Below are 22536 nucleotides of genomic sequence, written 5' to 3' on the forward strand. Positions count from 1 at the left end.
CTTTCCTTACACAGAGCTGTGATGCTTTCCTTTAAAACTTTTCAAGAATGAAGAGTTTACCTTTAAGTAGATTGCTAACATAGTAGTTTGGTGAAACATGGTGGAGATGGCAAAGCTATGCACAGCTATCACCCATGACAACAGGATGTTACCTTTTCCATGTAGATGTTGAGCTCCGCTTGTTTGCCTCTAAGCACTCTCTTGGAGGCAGCGGTGGTTCAGTGGGAGAATTCTCACTTTCCGTGAAGGAGGCTGAAGTTCTGTTCCTGGCCAGTGCTCCTCCCTGACTCATCTGTCAGTGGGCGCTTGCGAGCTCCTACGATTCTAGACCAATGAACTTTTCAGACCACGATCTCCTCAGAGGAAGGGCCTGACAATCTGCTTCCCAAATGAGCCAATAAAAAGTCTCATCTATAGCCAGTGGGGATGCTGCGGGACTGGGCAATGTTTGTCCTTTCATGTGTGGGTTGCAGTGGGTTGAGTGCAGGTAACAAGAAGCAGCAACATTTTCTGATAAGCCAATTTCAGTCACTCCGGTTGCCAAAAAGCTCATTTTCTACCTTATTGCTGATACTGAATTTGTTTTCATTTACAGCCATTTTCCAATTTCACTGGCTCCATGAATGACCATGGAACTTGCCAGTGCTCCGTTCTCCTGCCAGACGCCACCTTTCCTGTGGAGAGAGTGGAACAATTGGAATCCACGGCTCACAGTCTCTCTGAGACGTTCCGGACAGAACTTTCTAAAGTAAGCATTTTCTGTTCTTCCTTCTCAATATTATCTTGATGAAAATGAACAAAACACAACACTCCCCTCCACCCAGCAGAAGCCTCGCAAGCATCAGAAGCAGCACATTTGTATCCTGTGGGAGTGTTTGCATTTATTTTACAGCACACCTAGGAAGTTCTTGATGGCTGGGAAAATGAGAACACAGGAAGAAAGTGGGCTCGAGATTATTCACGCCATGGATAATCTCACTCCAGTGTTGCCTTGCTCGTGCCGTTTGAAATGAATCTCAAATGCTCCTTGCAAACCTCAGCCCTGCGATTTTTGTCCTGCTCGTGTTGTTTCTTCTCCTCTCAGCTCTTTCTCCACAGTCTTGCTGCTCTTCCTCGTCCTGCTGGTGTCCTTCTTTGTTCTCTTCCACAGTGTCTTCCGGCTCCTATTCTGTCTTTTGTTTCTAATTTCTCTTCTTTGCTTAGCCCTTCTCCTTGTCCATAGCTCCTAGTTTCCCTTCTCCTTCCCTTCTTTTTTTTTTCTTACCCCTTCCATTATATCTCACTTTTGCATAGGTTGCAGTGCACAGGGGCAGATGATAACAACATAAGAAACATTTTCTTGATAATGCAGCCAGCATCTCCTCCTTCAGACGAAATACCCCACCATCCAGTCAATGCCAACTCATAACAGGCCCATAGCATTGCCAAGCATGTATATCTCTATGGATGCAGATTGCCATATCTTTATGCCACGGAGCGACTGTTGTTGTGAGGTGCCATCAAGTCAAGTATGACCCATTGTGACCCCAAAAACAACAGATCTGAACCCTGTCCTGTCCTGTGCCATCCTCATCATCTCTGACACACTTGAGCGCATTGCTACAGGCACTGTGTCAATCCTTCTCATTGAAGGTCTTCCTCTCTCTTTTCCTTTTCCAAGCTTAATGTCTCTCCCCATGGAATAGCCTCTCCTAGTAATGTGCCCAAAGTATATGAATGATGCTTTGTCATCTTTGCTTCCAAGGTGCACTCTGGACATACTTTCTCTAAGGTATCTCTGTTCATTCTTTTGGCAGTCTGCTCACTGGTGGGCTTGAACAGCTAACCTTTCAGTCAAGTACTTACTCACTGTACTGCCAGGGTTCCTTATTCCTTTTCACTCTCCCAAATCTTCTCCCTCTTTCTTGCCTTCCCTCTTACTTGTTCTTCAGCTTATATTCTTTTTCTGGCTTGTTGTCTTCCTCCTTGCCTGCTTCCTCTCTCTCTTTTCCTTAGTGGTTACCTTCTATGGTCTTAACAGGAACATTGCATCTAGTGTTGAGTCAAAATTGAAGATTGCCCTAGGAATTTTAGTTTGACTCATAGGCCACTCAGCTTTGACAAAAAACCCTGACTCAACCCTTTGCTTTTCTCCAGCCAGATGAAGTTAACCTAAAGGACTTGGCTTTCTTGACACTGGATGGTGCAATGTGACTTTGTGTTCCAGATTTGACCCCATCCACCTTCCTAGTCAAGTTAAAAATCAATTAGAAAACTCCCATTTTCTGTGCAGGTGAAGTCCAAGGCAGGCTATAATCACATTATGCATTATTTAATGCAGCTCCATTAATTTGTTAGGTGCTCTGGCTTTACTGCAAGATCCAAAATAAGTTTTCCTGAAGAATTTAAGCTGAGCCACCTCCATGTCCAGTACAGTTATCCTTTATGACAAAAATTATTGTGAGGCTGAGACCCTGCCTTCAGCCTGAATTGGTAGATAAATATTCTAAGTTTAAGCGAATGTCCAGGAAAATATGTTTGACTACTCCAGGAACCAAGCTTCTTGAGAAATAAAATGTCCTTGAATTAATCAGCAGAAAAGGCACAGCGCTAAATTATAAATTCTAGGCATTAATATTCATAGCCTTATTCCAGCATAATCAAGTAGAGATAAGAAGTTATGCATAAAAACATAACAAGTGCAGGAAAATCCTAGGTAAAGATCTTTTCCGTTAGAGTCATTGCTCTGAAATCTTGGAAGCTCCTGATTTGCATGTCTTCTTGGCTGCCAGGAGTGTAAAGGGTGGGTCGAAGTCCCATTCTGCTCCAGGGGGTGCAAGCAGTGTGGCCATGACTCCTTGCTGTGGAGTTGAGGCTGACTCGTAGAACCCGTATAGAACAACTGCCCGTAGGTATGCACTGGTGCAAATCTTTACGCAAAAAGGCTGCCCCATCCTTCTCTCGTGGCTTAGTACCATTCATCTATTGGTTAACTGCAGTGCCACCAGAGTGTCTTATGTTGTTTGGCAGGTTTGGAAATATGGGGCATTTGATTCTAATCCTGTAAGGGGACCTGGTGGCATCAGCCTTGCTAGTAGTTGGCAGGAAAGAAGGGTTAAGGAGGAGGGAAAACTTTTCGTTCTAAATGTCAATAATAGGTTTTAGAGCAACTTGCAATTGAAGCCTGAGGGAGAAAAAAAAATTGGCCTGCCAGCTAAGATTTGCAGAATAGATCTGATGTGACTGGTGATAATCACAATCAGAAAAGTCACAGCTTCTGACTGTGCATTTCTAAATACTTCCAGTTCTAATCTGTCTTCAAGTCACTCTCCCAGGCAGAGATGCCAGGCTCTGTCCACCCCATTTTAGAGATGGGGAAACTGAGGTTAATAGAGGTGAGGAGACCTTTCCTGACCTCATTTGTCTCCTGGCTGGTTAAGCCAGATGAACATTTGGGTCTTTGGAATTATCATATTCTCATTTCTCTCAGCTACACTGTTCTCATTCTTCAGAGCAGTCCCAAGAAGAGATGCAGCTGATCAGTAATGCCTTCAAAGCGAAAGCCATCGCTTCAGCGAAAGGCTTTTGGATTTCCAGGTGAATTATTATCACCATCTCCAGGTTGCCTCGGAAATCACCATTTATCTCAAGGCCCAGGGGAATGCCTGCTTCGGGTAGACCAGTCAGAAAGGTTTCTGGCTGCCTTATGTTGATTCATTATCTGTCATCACACAGAGAAGACAGGAACTGCCTTTGCATAAGATGCTGAAAGCATTTTATACTTTTGTTGTTTATGATCTGTCTTCTCATGACTCTACTTAGAAAGGGTCCTACACAAAAGCTCAGGGCTCACTCTTTCCCTGGGGATATATGGTCTTTGGGGTAGGTTATTTAATATGTCACATTTGCTAATAGATGCTCATGAATAAGAAAGTTGAGGCAGCCTGGGAGACATTTAGCGAATGGGAACACACAGCATGGATCAAGCAACTGTTTTACCATTTGATGCAGTGAACAGTAATAAACTAGAAAGTCAGCTTGGAAAACACTAAATCAGTTTATAATTCTTGAAATTTATAGAGCATTTCTTATATTAGGCAGGAGTCCTGGGTGAGTGCAAATGGTTGCTGAAAGGTGATTTTGAACCCTCGCAGAGGCTCCTCGGGACTCAGTGTTGATCTGAAAGTTCATGATCTTGATAACCCCATGGCACAGCTCTCATGAGGTCACCAGGAGTCAGGACTGAGTGATCAGCAGTTACAACTACCTCAGTTATGACAGGCACTTCCGGAGCATTCTGTCTGTTGTTAAGTGTCGTCGAGTCGTAGATGATTCATAGTGACCCTATGAATGAGAGACCTGAACACTTCTGTAACTTTCATCGTTTCTTTGCAATAATCTTACAAACTTGATTCTATCACCCCTTGGTTCACAGAGAGAAACCAAGAGAGAAATTCCAGGATTTTACTCACTAGTTGCTGAGTTCAGTTTTGAGCCCAGGTTGTCTAACTCCAGAATACTAAGCACTTTCACTATGCACACACATTGTTTTCCCCAGCATTTCAATGATTGCTTCAGGTGCTCTTAACCTTCTATGCATGTTTTAAATATCTATTGAACATAACAGAGGGTTATGGCATCTGTTGACTTATTTCTAGTAATCTGACCACAGTCATGATCACAGGTTTGGAGGATTGGCAACAACACAAAACAGACCCCTTTAGTTCAACAGACAGACACTCCATTCTTATTTGTTACAAGGCTACATTTGTCCAGTCACCACACAGACCAACCACCACCACAAACTTTGATTCTTAGGATTCGCCAATGACACAGTAAATTCGTAATGGACAAACTAAGGTTTGTTCTAAAAGTTAGGCTGGTGGTTTAAAATCAAGCAGAGTCGAGTCTTCTAATCTGCTGGTGCTGAAACATCTACTGACAAAGACTCTGTGGTAATAGGTTGATGAGGTGAGAGATATGTTCCCCTGGGATTAGAACCACATTCTTTGAGCACACCCTCCAGAAGGTGAGCTGCCTCTGCTGAAGTGGGACTACTCCAAGAAAGAGGAGCTCTTAGAATTGTCCACTCTGCCTGACCCTTCAGAGGCATACTTGGATTAGTGACCTGCTCAAATCCACATACTTTCCACTAGGAAGTTTTTCTGGCCCAGCCTCAAGCTTCCTCTTGCTTTCACATTTCATGGATAATTCCAGAGTTCCTGAATGTCACTAAGCTTTCCTTTAAATGTCAGCTGGAAAGAACTGCAAGCTTTCCCCTCCAACAAACCTTTAAACCAATTGCTGTTGAGTTGACTCCAAGTCATGGTGACCCGTGTGTGTCAGAGCAGAACCATGCTCTGTAGCGTTTTTAGTAGCTGAATTATCAAAGGTAAGTCTCCAGCCTTTCTTCTGAGGCTTCCTGGCTGTACTTGAACCTTTAACCTTTGGGTAGCAGCCAAGCATGTTCACCATTTGTTTGCACCAGCCAGTGGCTCCAGCAACTCTTCATTTTGGCTGGACTGAGACAAGCACACCACATAATCATATCAATATGAAAGTTCCAGCGGATGCCTTGGTGCTCTGTGAGACTCTGGGAGAGCCACATTTTATTTAGCAGAGATAACGCTTGAATCACTCATTTGTGTGTGTGTGTGTAGAACAACAGCTGTGATGTGCCACCAGAATGTTCCAGGAAAGCGGAGGGTGTTTCATTTGTTCCAAGAGCTGGCAAAGCCTGATGCCAGCAAGCATATTCATTTCTCAAACCTTCATTTCTGCAATGCATTGGCACTTTAGGTGTTGTTTTTTATCACAAGCAAGATTTCGTTGCCTGAGTTCTATAGCAATTGAAACCTGGCCACCTTTTATCTGTGCTTATGATTTTGAGAAGGATATGCTAGGTTAAGGTAAATACATATCTATCTATCTATATACATGCGCGCGTACACACACAACACACATATGTAACTTATCTACCCACTGAAATGTCACCAACCTCTTATCCCGAGATGATGTTACTTATGATGGCAGTGAGCATTGGTTGCCTGAGGAGATACACTAACAGTGCCAAGGGCTGCATTTTCAACTTTCATTAAAATCCTCTTTGCCTGAAGCCTTTAGGTCCGTGGCCTATGAGTCTACTGTAATTTGCACTGTGGGGTTAAGTGGAAGGGCTGAAATGACAGAAGTTAGGGCTGCCTTTTGTATTAGAAGGATTAGAGGCCAACATCTGGCTGTAAATCCATCCTGGCGCGGCAGATCGGTTGTTTGACATGAGTGCAGTTCAGGGGGGCACAGTATCACTTATGCTCATATTTTTGGAAAGAATGTAAAACCATCAGCTTTTAATGAGCAGGCCCTTGAAAAAGCCATAGCATTTCTTTGAGAGATGAGATACAGAAAACACTACCAACTGTGTTTATTGAAATATCCTTTAGGAGATTCCAATTATACACTAAGCTACCAAGGGAATTTTTGGAAATATTTTAACTTAATGATCAGACATTCAAATATATGCAACAAATGTGTAATTTAAAGGTCTGATTGCAATAATCAGTTCTTGGAATAAATGTAGGCGTGCTTAATGAAATGAGCACTTCGGAGTTGTGGGTACACTCACATATTGTGTGGTGCATTGTGTCTTTACGCCACTTTGTAGAAGGCTCACTGCTCCTTGTGATCCACAAAAGAGTTCTTCCTCACACATTTTTATCTCTTCCAGGACATATTAGGAGCTCTGGTGGCTTGGCAGTAAGGAGGTGCACTGCCAATGTAAAGGTTCAAAACTATCAGCTGCTCCAATGGAGAAAGTGGGGCAGTCTCCTCCTGTGTGATTTACAGCTTCTGTAAACGTGCTGGAGGATCAGCTTTGAGTTAATTCCAACTCTACAGCGTATAAAAATGACCAACAGAAATATTAGAGTTAGTGGCTCTAAATGAGGGTGGAGACAGGATGAGATTTCGCTCGCAGGGGACAATTAGCAAAATCTGGAGAGAGTTTTAATTATTACCACTGGGAAGGGTGCTACTAGCATCTCTCTAGAAGAGAGAGGGGCTTAACTATCCTACAATAATATGACAGCCCCAGACAAGAAAGGATTTCTCGTTTAAAGTATTAATAGTTCCAAAGGTGAGAAACCTCAGTCTATAGTGTGTGTGTTGTAGAGAGAGGGAGGACTGGGGGATGATGCAAAGGGATCTAATTTAGTGAATTGATGTCTCCAAACCTTAAAATGGAGATTAAAACATATTTGAAGGTGATGATTCTAAAGCATGATCATCTCCCTATCACTAATTGTAGTAATGTATTCTTTTTAGATCATATCTGGATGTTATTTTTGGTGTTCTACACCAACGAGTTGGAACTCAGTCATAGATGATCCTCCAGTGAATTTTCAGGGGCTGTAAATTGCATGAGAGGAGATTTTCCATCTTTCTTCTGTGGTGCAGCTGGTGGATTCTAACTGACAGCCTTTGGGTTGGCAGTACAACTCCTTACCCACTAGGCCACTAGAGATCCTTCATACTTGGATAGTAAAAAGAAAAAAATGTAGTCCAATATTTTTGATCAATTTATTTGTAAAAACAGAATGAAAGCAAGTAGTCTTCAAGGGCTCAGCAGTGGACAAACATCGTGGAGTGTTACTCTGGAAACTGATCTGAGTTTCTGGATTCCCTTTAGGTAAAGGAGTACATCCACATGATAAGTGTGTATGAAAAGAAGCTCTTCAACCTCACTGTTCGAGTGGAGATCATGGAGAAGGACAGCATTTCCTACACGGAACTGGACTTTGAGCTGATCAAGATAGAAGTGAAGGAGATGGAGAGGCTGATCATCCAGCTGAAGCAGAATTTTGTTGGAAGCTCAGTAATTGTAGACCAATTGGAAGTGGAGGTAAGGAGTGCATTTACTGCTCAATGTATTCATGCTAAACTATCTTCTTGTTGTTGTTGTTAGGTGCCATCAAGTCACCTACAACTCCTAGCGACCCTGCGCCATCCTCCTAATTTCTCTCATGCTCATTCCCCTGGCGGCAGTCGCTGTGTCAATCCATCTGGTGGAAGGTTTTCCTCTCTTTAGCTCATAGCCTCTATCAGGCAGCTTATGGACAAGTACTGGGGCAGAGATATGGATCTCTCTCTACTGACTTCTAAATCTGTTCTCTTCCATGACCACATGCCAAATCTCTTCCTCTGCCATGGATGAATGTCTGGCCCTGAATAGTAAATTAGAAATACATGTTGCTTGGGACCATACCATGCCAAGTTGATTAGAAACATGTTGACTGAGGACCAAAGCATATCAAACTGATTCCTGCTCATGGGAAGTCCATTTGTTACAGAGTAGAACTGCACTCCTAAACTTATACCTGGACCAGGAGGCTGTTGTGTGAACAGAGCAAGGAAATATTTCATGACTTAAAATTAAGAAAGGAATGTGTCAGGGTTGTATTCTCTCTCTACACATATTTAATCTGGATGCTGAAGAAATTATTCAAGAAACTGGTCTCTGAAGAGAAATGTGACATCACGATTGGATTAATCAATAACCTCCATTATGCAGATGACACAAACTTGCTTGCAGAAAGTGAGAAGGATTTGAAACACTTGTTGCAAAAGATCAAGACATGCAGTCTTAGGTATGGATTGCATCTCAGTGTCAAGAATAAAGATTCTTACCACTGGACTGATAGGCAACATCATGATGAATGGAGAAGAGATTGAACCTGTCAACAACTTCATCTTACTTGCATCCACAATCCTTGGTACTCGCAGTTGGAAAATTAGGAGACACGTTGCTCTGGGAAACTCTGCAGTTAGGGACCTCTCCAAATTGCTGACGGGTAATGATGTCGTTTGAGGACTAAGGTGTGTCTGATTCAGGCTATAGTCTTTCTAATAATTTACTGTGCATCTGAGAGCTGGACAGTGAGTAAGGATGACAGAAGAAGAGTTGATACCTTTGAACTGTGGTGTTGCAGAAGAGCACTGAACATCTCAAGGACATCCAAAAGAACAAATAGCTTTGTTTTCTAGAGGGTGCAGCCAGAGTCCTCTTTGGAAGCAAGAATGATGAGGCTTTGTCTCACATACATTGAGCATGTTGCTAGGAGGGACTATTCCTTGGAGAGGGATATGATGCTTCAAAGGATGGAGAGTCAGCAAAGGAGAGGTGGGTTGACGTGGTGACTGCCACAATGGGCTCTATCTAGTGTGTCAGGAAGCATGAAGATGGCACAGGATATAACAGGGTTCATATCTGTTGTTCATAGGGTTGCTATGAGTCATACTCAACAGCACCTAGCAACAACAACTCATTAGAAATAGATCACCAGGCCTTTCTTTCAAGGTTCCCCTGGGTAGACTTGAACCTCCAGGTTCTTGGTTACCAGCTGAGTGTTTAAACTACCTGTGCCACCCAGAAACTGAGGAGCTAGAGTCACCTAAAGGTCAGAATCTGACCCAGAACTGAATGGCTTTTTAACTTCTCTAGAAAGGAAATTACTTGAACTGAACAACTGCTCATGGACAAGGCCCTTCAAAGAAAGATCTCCTCTACTCTAAACTTAAAGGAGCCTCCTCCTAGAAATATGCTGTTTCTCTGACTAAGCACTTGCTAGGTCTATTACTCTTTGTGAAGGATTGTCTATCCCCACTCGTTCTTGGAAGCATTCTTCATGTACTAGGAACCATCACTAAAGGGATTTCTCCTATGTTGTGGTGAAACCCTTTAAGATCTAGGGATAAAGACTACACAATTAAAGTCATGGTGGTGTGATTTATGCCAATAAGAATTTCCAAGTTCAGTCACAACATGGGTTATAATTGAAAATTCTTGTTCCGTATTTATTTTAGAATTTAAGTTGCCTCTGGCCCCTCAACATTTGTTAGAAACTTAATTGAGATACACCATGAGTAAACACGAGTTTATGGGGAAGGTTATTAGAGATGAACTTTAATGGACATTTGTGGATGTGCAGAACGAGCCTGTGCTCTATTATTAAAGCTGTTAAAATCTTTGCCATTTTCTTCCTGTCACACACACATCTGCCTGAGATCTGACAGGCGTTCACACTAAACCATAAAATGTATTCTTCCAAATGAAACCATCGAGGGGAATCTCTGATGGATTCACTGGCAATGTTTCACTAAATGACAGATTCAGCCCTGCAATGTTTATGAAAGAAATTGCACAATAATATAAAGTTGTTCTGAATTTTTATTTCTTTAGATAAGGAATATGAGTCTCCTGGTGCAGAAGCTGGAGACACTAGACAAAAACAACGTCCTTGCCATTCGCCGAGAAATTGAGACGCTGAAGAACAGGCTGAAGGAATGTGAGGCCTCCAGAGAGGAGCTGGTGCCTGTGGCCCCGGCCCCGGCTCCAGGTAAGCAGGGCCCGCTGTCCTCACTGAGGAGAGGAAGTGGGGCAGCCATGGTGAGGGAAGAGTGGGTGTTCACAGTGCTAAAGTTGTTTGTAGTTATGTGCTGTTGAGTTCGAATCAACTCATAGCTGACCTTCCAGTGGGTTTTCAGAAACAGTAAATTATGTGAGAGGAGATTGCCCATCTTTCTCACCTGGAACATCCCAACATTCTCATTCGAACTTCATGCCTTCAGGTTGTCAGCGTAACTCCTCACCATTAAGCCACCAGAGCTCCCTTGTAGGTGTTGTAAATATCCTCATCTCACAGGTCTATGTGCTGTGAGCTTCTGGGACTTGAAGAGGAAAAGCACAGACCAGGAATTGATTTAAAGCAGAAAACACAAGTTTTGGACATTTCTGTTAAATTGTGTTACATTAGCTCTTCCAGTACACACATCTCTGTGGGGATAGAAGAGCCGCATGGCCCTCAGTGAAAACCTTTGCATTCTGAGGGAGACACCATGCTCCTATATAGGAGGGTTGATTGGTTTATTTATCTGTTGAGTTAGACTTTCACCTTGGATTTTCCTTTCTTCTTTCTCTCCTTTTGCCTTCTTATTCTTCCCTGTATTCTGTCCCTAAATGTATACTGTTGCTGATAAGTGCCATTGAGTCAGTTTCATCTGTTTTATTCTGTATCCTGGGGTTTAATCGATATTATTGGCCTGGCCCCTAAACTGTGCTCAGGTGGTAAGTCCTCCTGGCGCTCAAGGACTGTGAGTTCCTAAGTGGCAGAGGTGGTGTCTCTGGTGTTTCTGGAAAACCTTAATCTCCTCGTTTGTAAAGTGGGAGGATAATAACAACTCCATTGCATGTTCATTGTGAGGTTTAATGAGCAATGTGGGGAAATCTTAGAGCCCTATGATCAAGTTTTATGCCAAATCACTAGTTACAGTCTCCCTTTCTGTGTGGAATATGTTAGTTCAGTTTCTGATCAATGTACTCATCATTGTCATTCAGTGGAGAGTGATATGATCCAGACTAAGAAGGACTAAGAATGAAGGCCTAGCTATTTGCTGCTGGAAACAAGCCTTTGAAAACCCACTAGATCACTGGATTATCCATCATCATCCTTGGTTGGTGCAGGAGCCAGTAGGGCTTTGTTCTATTGTGCATGGAGATCCCAAGAGTAAGGTGCTAATTTAAAGGCCATTAACAACAACAGTGATGTGATTAATGGTGAAAATTAAAGTGAAAACCCTACAGTAAACAAAAGCAGTGCTGAGGGCATGGTCCTCCGTGTCACAGCACCCAGCCCTGGTCTTTAGTAAAGACATCATCTCAGATAAGCTCTGTTAGGGAGCTGCTCTCCTTCCCTTTCTCCAGAACAGCCACAGAGATGATCAAAGCAGCTGCTGCAACTCTGTTTATCTCCGTGAGAGCTGTAAAACTTTTTCACCTCCCTTTCCCAGGCATAACTATCTACGAACCCCAACCTGCTCCCTTATCTTGTACCAAACAGCTGTGTACATTCAAACTCCCCAATTTCCTTGTAAGAAAATATAAAACTCCACTCTAACTTTAGGCAGCTGCTGGTCTCTGCTTTTGAGGCAGCCCAGAAGTTTCTCCTCAATAAACTGTCTTTCTTGGCCTGACCTGGGTTCTGTCCTTCCTCGGTGACCTTACAAGCTTACTCTGCAGGTTGTTTGGCTCTCGGCTGAACAGGGACTGCATCTTTTCATCAACTTGTACACCCTTGTTATTTCTAGAAATTCCTTTTGTTCACAACCTTTGCTTTCTTAAATTTGGACCTTTGGATTCTTGTCCTGTTAGAAGGTTTCTTCAAGGCTCTGGTTAGTGCTGCTATACTCTCAGGACATCCTTTTTTCCTCCCACTGATATGCAGAAAGAATTCAGAACAAAGAGATGCTCTCTTTTCTGTAACAGACTAGGGCTAATTTAGGTCTAAGATCACATGTAGGAAATGAGAGCTGGTTCCCCTGTGCCATGGAGGGCTCCAGAAACAAAGCAATGACAGCATTATTTTCCTCCACGTTATTGGGCCCCACATGTGTCAGAATAGAGTAGGACTTTCAATGACTGATGTTTATTTTTTTTTTCTTTTAGTAAATAGCCAGGCCTCTCTTCTAAGGCACCTCTGCATATACTGGACCCTCCAACCTCTAGATTAACATCTGAGTTTTAACTATTTCCACCATCCAGGGATGTAGGAGCAAAAACTCAAATTCATCGCCATCAAGTTAGAATCTAACTCAAAGCTGACCCTCCAGTGGATTTTTGGAGGCTATAAACTGCACGGCTGCCCATGATGGACAGTATTTGGTGGAGCTCCTAGTTTAAGACAGATTTGGAAGCAGGAGTGGCATCCACTTCCTAAACCACATGCCTGTGGAAACTCTGTGAACTTGGAGAAATGATGATAGCTATAGAAAAGCTTTGGTCTTTTGTTCTTAGGATTTGCTATGAGTCTTGCTCAACTCAATGACAATCAACAATAACAACAACAACAACAAACTGCACAGGAGGAGACTGCCCATCTTTCTCCCTTGGAGCTATTGATGGCTTTGAACATGCCACCTTTGGGTTAGGGAATAGGGCACCATAATGTCCTTGGGAGCAAAGAGAGCTCCTATTACTGTTTCTTTTATGACTTTATCAGCCCTTCCTCATGAGATAGACTTTCATGGAGAGATTTCTATACGTTTTATAGGACGAGGACGTTTTAGAGCAAGGGGGAGTGTCAAGGGTCCTTGAGCTCTGCTCCATCATGTCACAGAGGAGGGGAAGTGAAAGTAAGACTACTAACAGTCACACAGAAGTAGGGCTGAACTACAGGGACCTGCGCTCTAGCTGTGCCTGGACCCTGAGTGCCAGGCATACTGTTGTTAGGTGCCCTTAGGTTGACTAAAACTCATAGTGAGCCTATGAACAATGGATCTGAACCCTGCCCTATTCAGTGCCATCCTAATCATCTCTGATTGGGCCCATTGCTGTTGTAACTGTGTTACTCCATCTTGTTGAGGGTCATTTTTTGCTGACTCTCCACCTTTTCCAAGGATTGGTCTTCACCATCCTTGCACCCTGGCTGTACCTTCTCTGGGCCAACTTTGTTCTTTTAGCAGTCCATTCAATACTCTTCTCCAACATCATAACTCAGATATCAGTTCTTCTGTCATCCTTACTCATTGTCCAACTTTCAGAGGTGTATTGGTTAGGGAGAAAATAAGGTGCTTGGAGTCCCTGAGCAGAAAAAATAGTTTTAGTTCATTGAGAGGTGCTTTGGAAGGAACCAGTAGAGATATTCTTGTAAAAATCAACCATACAAGCTCTGTGGAGCACAATTCTACCCTGACACATCTGAGCTGCCTATGGCTTAGGACTGACTTGAGAGTAACTAGTTTGGGAATCCAGGAGGAAAACAAATGAGTGTGTGGGGTTAGACTTCTTAGAGTTTTAAATTTTTTTTCTTCACCTTTTCCCCTTGTTCTCCACACTTAGATGTTTGTGACCGACCCAGTCCAGCTGTGTTGTCCAAGCAAATCGGGCTCAAATTTCTTTTCCCTCTCCCACAACCTTGGCTTTACCTGAATCCCTGCCAAGCCACTTGGCCCTCTGCCAGCTCTGTTCATATTATATTTATGATGTTTATATTAAACTGACTTTTTGTCATGTTTTTAAATCAATTTCTTTCACTTGCTCCCTTTCTGTTTGGATTGGTTGCTAATGCAGACTTGGAAAATCCCCAGGCACTACCAAGTTGTGAGCCTGTGGAGACTTTAATTAAAGTTACTCTCTATTATGGGACTTTAAAATCTGGCCTGTCTGCTTTTTTTCACTGCAGAGTTGCACAGAACAAAAAAGACTGTATGCAAGTCTCAGCGATAAAGTCTTCCTGGGCCCAACGCCCCCCCTTGCAGCTGCAGTTTGCTCAGCCCGTGTTCCATTTGTACTTAGCACTTATATTTAGGGTTTGGTAAAATGTGCTTTATTTTTTGTTTTTGTTGCAAATGACATCCTTTCCTGCTTCATTTCATACAACTTTCTAATTTAAAATAATTGGCCTTCTACTCATTAACTTTTTTTTTTTGTAACTTAAAACAACTGGCTCCGTTTCCTCTCTGCTTTCCCCTGAATGCAAATGACTGTGTGAAGGCAAAGTGGGGTGGGATGCTCAGGGATGGGTTAATCTTTGGCTTGTATTTCCTCTCATGCAATATAGAGCCTCTGAACATCCACTGGGCTCTTTGGTAAGACATGGTAGGTGATGAGACAGGGTGTGAAAGGCACAGATGACCCGCTGAAACCCCCAGGCTAGAGAATGAGGTGTTGAGAAGTATATACCCTTTAATTCAGATTTAATATAGACTTGATAATGTTTGTGGTTGTTATGCTTCATTGAGTTGGAATAGATTCACAGCTAGCTTTCCAGTGGGTATTCAGAGGCTGTATATTACATGGGAGGAAATTCCCCATCTTTCTCCTGAAGAACATCTTGTAGATTCGAACCATGTACTTTTGGGTTAACTGTGAAACTCTTTACCCGCTAGGCCACCAGAGTTCCCCTTACTAATGTTTAGGTTCTGATAATTTAATTCTTTTATTCTCACAAGTGCTGCATTCTCCTTTTGGCGCAAATAAATTTCAGCTTCCCAAGTGACAGATCTAAAGACTTGACTTCTCTGCAGATAGATGATATTTGGCTTTTGTTTGTTTAATGCTCCTAACCACACTACACTTTTAAAATGCCAAAGTACAGTATTTTAAAATCCCATTTTAATTGTAGTATACCAGCATATTTCCAGAGTCCTGTGATACCATTGAATGAATTCTGTAACAATTGCCATCTAAGGCTCTTGGATAGAAGGCACTTTGCTCTAGGCTCTTTGAAAAATTCAGATATATAGCAGGGTGGAGGGTTGAAGTTTTTATAAATAAAGGTATGTTGGGTTTAGGAGATTTAGTTGGTCTTTTATGACTTACTTCTGCAAACATAATTTGGTGCCACTGTGTGTGACTTGCCCTATTCTGACGATCAGACTGACCAGAATGGGTAAAAAGTCCTCTAGATACTACAATTCAGCAAGAGAGAGTCCAGGTAAACCTCAGCTGCAACATGTTAGGTTTGTATGCTTATAAGTAACTAACCAGTTGCTATCGACTTGATGGATTCATGGTGACCCTGTTTGTATCAGAGTAGAATTGCACTCCATAGCATCTTTGATGAATGATTTTCAGAAGTGGGTCACCAGGCCTTTCTTCTGAGGTGCTTCTAGGTGGACTTGAAACTCCATCTCTTTAGCAGTTAGATAAGTTTGTACTGCTGGGCAACACCAAAGTCTCTCTATTCCTCTTAATCACTCTGCAGAACAAGTATTATTTGTTTTTACATAAATAGACTCAAAGAAAGAAAGAGGCTCAAAGAAGATAAGTAAATTACCCCCGGGTGCACAGCTGGGGAGTAAAAGAGGCAGGATCTGGACTGGAGTCTATCTGACCTCATAGCTGGTGTTTGCTCTGTTGAGGCTCTAGCAGTAGGTTGTACCTGTGATTCCTGGGATGGTACAACCCATCAACCCAATTAACACCAAATTATCTCTGCTTTCTTTCTCATGAAGGAACTGAAAGCGAGCTTTTGCTCCTGGAACTTCAGCACCATGGACTAGTATGTGTAAAATGATTCATTGATCTTTCACAATACTTGGATCATGCTAGGAGAATGGATTGTAGTTCAAGTTGCAGCATCAAGTTGGGCTGTGAGCTGGGGCAGGAAGAGTCTGTAAGATTGGAAAGGAAGCAAAGGGTTGGGAAAGGATGTGAGATAAGGAGGCCAGGCACCAGTTGAGGTAGATGGTTGAGGATGGGGACTCTACCTAGGCTAGATGAGCTATGGGATGGTTGCCACATCCAGGGTTATTTCCAAGAACTGATGGCAGGAGACAAGAAAAGTCTGATAACCTGTGTCTGTCATTGCATGTTCCCAGTTGTAATATTGGCAATAATGTTTACATAGAATTCTCCCATTGCTGGTTCCTTTGATCAGGACCAGTTACTGTCCACTTATTCTGACTCTTACTGACTCTGGCTGTCAGAGTAGAACCGCCCTCTATAGGATTTGGATTGACTGAGAAGTAGAAGCCAAGCCTTTCTTCTGCACCTTCTCTGGGTGAACTCAAACCTCCTAATTTCAGTTAGCAGCTGAATGTCTCACTGTTTGCATCTCCAAGGGATTCTTGACTAAAGACAAGGTCCTAAAAGTGTCTCAAAGGGAAAAGAAGGTACAGAGAGGATAGTCAGGAAGAATAGGAGAGTGGCTTAGGGTGAGGAAATAATATTTCTCTTTCATGCACCTTTAATATTTATATTTGCTACACTTTCATTTCTAGTCCAATTTATGAAATAATGACTTGTTATTATTATTATTATCTGTCATTGTTGTGTGCCGTTGAGCTAACTCCAAGTTGTGACCACCTTGTGGGGCAGGGCAGAACAGAGCTGTCCCCTGTGGTTTCCCAAGCAGTGATTTTGGGGAGCATATCCCCAGGTCATTAGTATCACAGAGTAGCTCGTCATTTTTAACTACTGACCTTTTGGTTAGCAGCCAAGTGCTCACCCTTTACTCTACCCAGTTTCCTTTATTAACAGTTGTTGTGTAACGTCGAGTTGGAAGCAACCCAGAGCTGACCCTGCTGTTTATAGAGGCTGTTAATCACATCGGAGGAGAATGCCCATCCTTCTCCCATGGAGCAGCTGGTGGATTTGAACCATGTGCCTGCGGGATTATAGAGCAGCTTTTTCCCACCAGGCCACCAGGCCACCAGGCCACCAGGCCACTTGAGCTCCCTAACAATATTTTAAAGAAAATTTTCTTTTATTATTTCATAGCTAAGCATTTCTACATTTGAACACAGAAGGGTGAATTATCTATGTCTCAGACGAGGAACACTGGTGGTCCAGTGTGTAAGGAGTTGCACTGTCAATCCACAGGTGGGTGATTCAGATTCAGCTGCTCCATGGAAGAAAGCCAGACAATCTCCTCCCACATAAACTTGCTGGAGGGTCAGCTGAGACAGTGCTGGCAAGGAGAGTTTTATGGGGTTTTTGGTTTGTTTTAATACCTCATGGTGCTGCCTAAATAAGATTCATGCATCATAAGTTTTCCTTACATATTTTGCTGCTGCTGGTTTGGGATATTTCCTTTCCAGTAAGTTAAGACTCAACTAAATGAACAATTCCTAGATCTTCTAAACCTAAAGAGAAGTAGTTCTTTCCTTTCATTCCCTCCGAGTGAAATGTGGTTGAATACGTCCTTTGGAAGATATTTTGACTAGTAAATCTGGTTTGTAGCATATGGAAACTAGAACAGTTTTTGTTGTCATTAAACTGAACACACCACTAACTTTATTTTAATAATTCATGCATTGTTCCATAAACAAAAGCAAACAAGCATTCATCTGAGAGATCACTTTTAGGAGAGGAAATAATAATTTATAATTTTATTTATTATTTCTTTAGTGGCAAGCAGTCTCTTGGCTGAGCGCGTGTTCCTTTTTTATTTATGAAATGGCGCATGCATTATTAAAATAAACCCAAGACTGTGTTCTGCTTAATGATATGCAAAATTATTGGAGGTTGGGTACAGAGCAGTTTCATTTCTCTACCTGTTGTATGGTTGGCTGGCTTTCCCACCAACTGCAGATTTATGAGTGCATTTAAGAGGCACGCATTTAATTCTGGGACCAGAAAGCCCCCAGCAGATTGGAAAAATAAAAGCAGGGTTTCTGGTAATGGTTTTTCCTCTAGTGATCTTTGAATGAGGAGGGCAGAAGGGGAAGGCATTTAGCAAGGAAAGGAATGGTCTGTCCATAGCAGTCAGGGGCAGAGATGCAGAGGTAAACCCTTTGCTTCCCTAATCTCCTGTAAACTAATCGCAGACAAGTCCTTGGAGCTCTGATTTTGCCCCAGCTCACCTTATGAGCTTGCCACAGCTCCTTATGAGCTTGCCACAGCTCCCTCAAGCTCTCTCTCCAAGTGCTTAAAATGAGGCTCAACAACTCAATACCCTGCTCTGCTCTAAGGTGACCTCAAGTGTACTTGAGTTTGAAATTTCTTTTTGTTAACCAATAAACTATCTCACCAATCTTCATTAAGATCCCCCAAAATGTGTGCTCAACTCCATATATAGTCACTATAAAAATACTGAAGGAATGCTATTTTATTTTTTATAGCTCATAAACGGTTTGTGTTGGCAGGCACAGCAGAGGGAGAGCGATGTGAAGGGCCATTTTCCCAGCCTGTCATCTTCCCCAGTGTCGCAGGGAATGTAGATTCAATGGGCCAGTGAAGCTGGGTCCTGTTTGATTGCACACATCGTGGCCATGACAATGCTAGAAGGAGAAAGATGAAATACTTGCCTGTCACTCAGAGGCGCAGTGGTGGGTACAGGTTAGGCACAGCAAGATGCAACTCAGCCCATTCCTCCTGCAATGGGCTATGCACGGAACAGGCAACGGTACCTTAAAATAACTTCCATGGCCTTTTGGACTCTTTCAGGAATGACAACACATGCCCATTTTTAGATTACTGCATTTAAAAACAGTCTTGTTGTTGTGAACCACAGACTTGGAACCAACTCATAACTGACCCTCTGTGGGTTTGCAAAGGCAATAAATCTCATGGGAGGAGATTGCTCATCCATCTCCTGCACAGCAAGCAGCTGGTGGATTTAGATCACATGCCTTTGGGATTGCAGCACAGATTCTTAACACCAAGCCAAGGAATTGTGCTGCCAACTCGAAGGCACGCGGTTCAAATCCACCAGCTACTCTGGTAACCTGGGGTTGCTGTGATACCTTGCTCCACTGAGATGTTAAATTCTATAATGGTTCCCCATGGTGGACAGTGTTTGATGGAGCTCCCAGTTTAAGACAGGTTTGGAATCAAGGGTGCCATCCATTTCCTAAACAACATGCCTCTGGAAACTCCATGAACTTTGATAAATGATGATAGTTATAGAAAGGCTTCAGGGCTTTTGTTCATGGGGTCGCTATGAGTTGTGCTTGACTCAATGGCAATCAACAACAACAATAACAACAACTCCTTGGAAGAAGGATAGGCAAACTCCTGTGAGATTTACAGCCTCTGAAAACCTGCTGGAGGGTCAGCTAGGGCTGATTCGACTCAGTGACACCCAGCAATAACAAGAGTTGTAACAGTTAATAACAGTTAAGTTTTTTAGTGCTGCTGTAGCAGAACACCACAAAGCAGGGACACTCTAAAGACAGAAGTTCATGTTCTTACTGGCTGCTGTTGTTGTTAGTTGGGTTGACTGCTCCTCACAGTGACCCTAGGAATGACAGATCTGAACCCTGCCCTTTCCTGTGCCATCCTCATCATCTCTACTATACTCAAGTCCATTGTCAGGTACTGCACCTATCTTTTTAAAGACCCTCTTTTTCTGACTCTCTAGCTTTCCCAGCACATCTTTTTCCAAAGATTTTGGCCCCTGCTGATAAAGTGTGCAAAGTATGTGACGTGAAATTTTACCGCTCTTGCCTCTAAGGAGCACCAAGAACTTCCTCATTTGTCCTTTTCATAGTCGATGCGTTAAATTCAAGATGTTGGCTCTGGCCCTGAAGGACCATTCTGCTTCCGCAGCTCTGGCTTTTATTTGTTTTTGTCTTGCAGAGGCTCTTCTCCTGGCATCTGTCTTCCTTACATCTTTGTGTCAAGTCTACTATTTCTATAACTCAGACATGGTTATGTAGAGGCCACACTCTACAATGATAAGGTCTCCCTAACATAACAACAACAACAAACCCTATTCCCAAACAGGACTATACCCACAGCTACTCAATCATATCACCTTTAGAGGAGGAGACACAGGTTAAGATTCCAGCATACACTTTGGGGAGACACAATTCATGCCGTGACTATGTTCTTTTCTGAGGTGAGTCTGGAGTAGGATTGGTCCCTGGCATGACTGTGAACTTAGAGTACAGGGAAGGGCAGCAAAGGGAAGGATGTGGAGACTGCCCAGTACGAGCTCCTCCTTCATGGCACATTTTCCTGGCCTGGCTCTGCTAAGAGACCCTTCTGGTTTTATATAAATACAGTTTAGGGTTCTTGAGTGATCTTGAGTTTTTTATTTCTTTGTAGACAAATTAAAGAAGATCTTATGCACAAAGTGCTTTTTCGTAGAAGGAAAATAAATACCTGAATTCACCAATTTCCTTTTCCAGATAGCTCTTGGTGGTTAGGGAGCTCTGGTGGCCTAGTGGCAAGAAGCTGCACTGCAACCTTGGTAGCTGGATCGCCCCCGTTTTCTAGATGAAAAGCCTGCACTTAGAGACATCACGCCACTCTTGTGGGTGCCACAAAGGTTTGCATTGAAACACAGTGGTGGTTTTGGTTCCTTTCTGTCAGAACACCCCAGTGATCTGTCATGACAGGATGCATTGAGGAATTGATCTAGCGGTAAGAAGCTGCGCTGCAATCCCAAAGGTTAGAATCCGCCAGCTTGTTCCACACAAGGATAGACAGTCTCTTCCTGTGCAATTTATTGTCTCTGAAAACCCACTGGAGAGACAGCTATGGGTCAGTTCCCACTCGATGGCACACACCACCACCATTTCTTTTAAGAGAAGTACCCAGGTGATGCAAATGGTTAACACACATGACAGCTAATTGAAAGGCTGAGGGTTGAAGTCTACTCAGATGTGCCTTGGGACAAAGGCCTGGAGATCTAGTTCTAAAAATCCAGTTGCTAAAAACTCTACGGAGCACAGTTCTATTCCTACATGTGCGGAGTCACCATGACTCAGAATGGATTCAGAGGTGACTTTCCTTCTTAGGATGTTGACATGTTCATGTTGCCACTTCTTTGCTCTAAGCCTGTCTTCTCTCTGCTTTTTCTAGGGAGCTGTGGCCACAGTGGCGTGGTGAACATCAGCAAGCCATTCGTAGTTCGACTCAACTGGTTGGGGTTTTCCTATAGGTATGGTGCTTGGGGTCGGGATTACTCCCCTCAGCACCCAGACGGAGGGCTCTATTGGGTGGCGCCTTTGAATACAGATGGGAGATACCTGGAATATTATAGGATCTATAACACATGGGATGATTTGCTGTTGTACAAGTATAACCAACAGAATCGGTTAAAATATGGCCAGGGCAGTGGTACTGTAGTCTACAAAAATAACATGTATGTCAACTGGTATAATACTCAGCAGATGTCCAAACTCAACTTGACCAGCAACACAGTGACGCTGACGCGCGCTCTACCCAATGCTGCCTATAATAACCGCTTTTCATATGCTAATGTTCCTTGGCAAGATATTGACTTTGCTGTGGACGAGAATGGGTTGTGGGTGATTTATGCCACTGAAGCCAGCACTGGTAACATAGTGATTAGTAAACTCAATGACACCACATTGGAAGTGTTAAACACTTGGCAGACCAAGCAGTATAAACCATCTGTTTCTAACACCTTCATGGTATGTGGCGTTTTGTATGCCACTCGTACTCTAAACACCAGAAAAGAAGAGATTTTTTACTACTATGACACAAACACAGGGAAGGAGGGCCAGCTTGCCATCACCATGCAGAAGATGCAGGAAACAGTGCAGAGCATTAACTACCACCCCTATGACCAGAAACTTTATGTATATAACGATGGCTACCTTCTGAATTATGATCTTATCTTCCACCAAGAACCCAAGGAAAGTGTGCTGGTGTTGGGGTGAGAGAGAAATAAAATGTTTGTTGAGGAATAGTCTCCCTTGTTGACTTTATTGACTTATCTGCAAAGAGAGTTATACAAGTGCTTGGTCAGTTGTACCATCTGGGAGTAAGATTCTGCCGCACCAGGGATGTAGGGAGTTTCTGCCATTTAATGAGTTTTCTTGAAAGTTTTCTGTGTCCTGTGATACTTCTTCCAATTGAAGTGAGTCTTTCAGGACGAAGTTGTCAGATACATGACCATTCTGGGCTCAGTGAAGCCCACAGTGAAGTGATATTTGGAAATTAAGGCATTCAGAGATAATGCATAGAGTTTCCCAGGGATTCTTTGTATGAAATAAAGCTTTCAAAGACTGGTTCTCCTCCAGACAGCACAGCACATTCTCCCCTGACTACAAGGAACCTCAGAGTTAATGAAACCAAACCCAAACCTG

The 22536-nt window shown here is 42.9% G+C and overlaps 1 protein-coding gene across 1 annotated transcript; it reads left to right on the forward strand.

The window, feature by feature from the left end:
• Positions 1-604: 604 nt before the first annotated feature.
• Positions 605-22107, forward strand: OLFM4 (olfactomedin 4). Its single transcript, XM_006884620.1, has 4 exons — positions 605-748; positions 7664-7876; positions 10214-10370; positions 21284-22107. Exons 1-4 carry the CDS (start codon positions 620-622, stop codon positions 22105-22107), a joined length of 1323 nt encoding a protein of 440 aa, XP_006884682.1. The 5' UTR covers positions 605-619.
• The last annotated feature ends 429 nt before the right edge of the window (positions 22108-22536 follow it).

This window comes from Elephantulus edwardii, unplaced genomic scaffold (assembly GCF_000299155.1).
Source record: "Elephantulus edwardii isolate Elephantulus edwardi_28Jun2011 unplaced genomic scaffold, EleEdw1.0 scaffold00036, whole genome shotgun sequence".
In the NCBI taxonomy this organism is placed as follows: Eukaryota; Metazoa; Chordata; class Mammalia; order Macroscelidea; family Macroscelididae; genus Elephantulus; species Elephantulus edwardii.

What these genes read in the sequence shown, in the direction of transcription:
- OLFM4 (XM_006884620.1), top strand. Translation starts at nt 620, where the DNA reads ATGAATGACCATGGAACTTGCCAGTGCTCCGTTCTCCTGCCAGACGCC. An exon ending in TAGACCAATTGGAAGTGGAG is followed by an intron (nt 7,877 to 10,213) that starts GTAAGGAGTGCA and finishes TTATTTCTTTAG; the next exon opens with ATAAGGAATATGAGTCTCCT. An exon ending in GGCCCCGGCCCCGGCTCCAG is followed by an intron (nt 10,371 to 21,283) that starts GTAAGCAGGGCC and finishes TGCTTTTTCTAG; the next exon opens with GGAGCTGTGGCCACAGTGGC.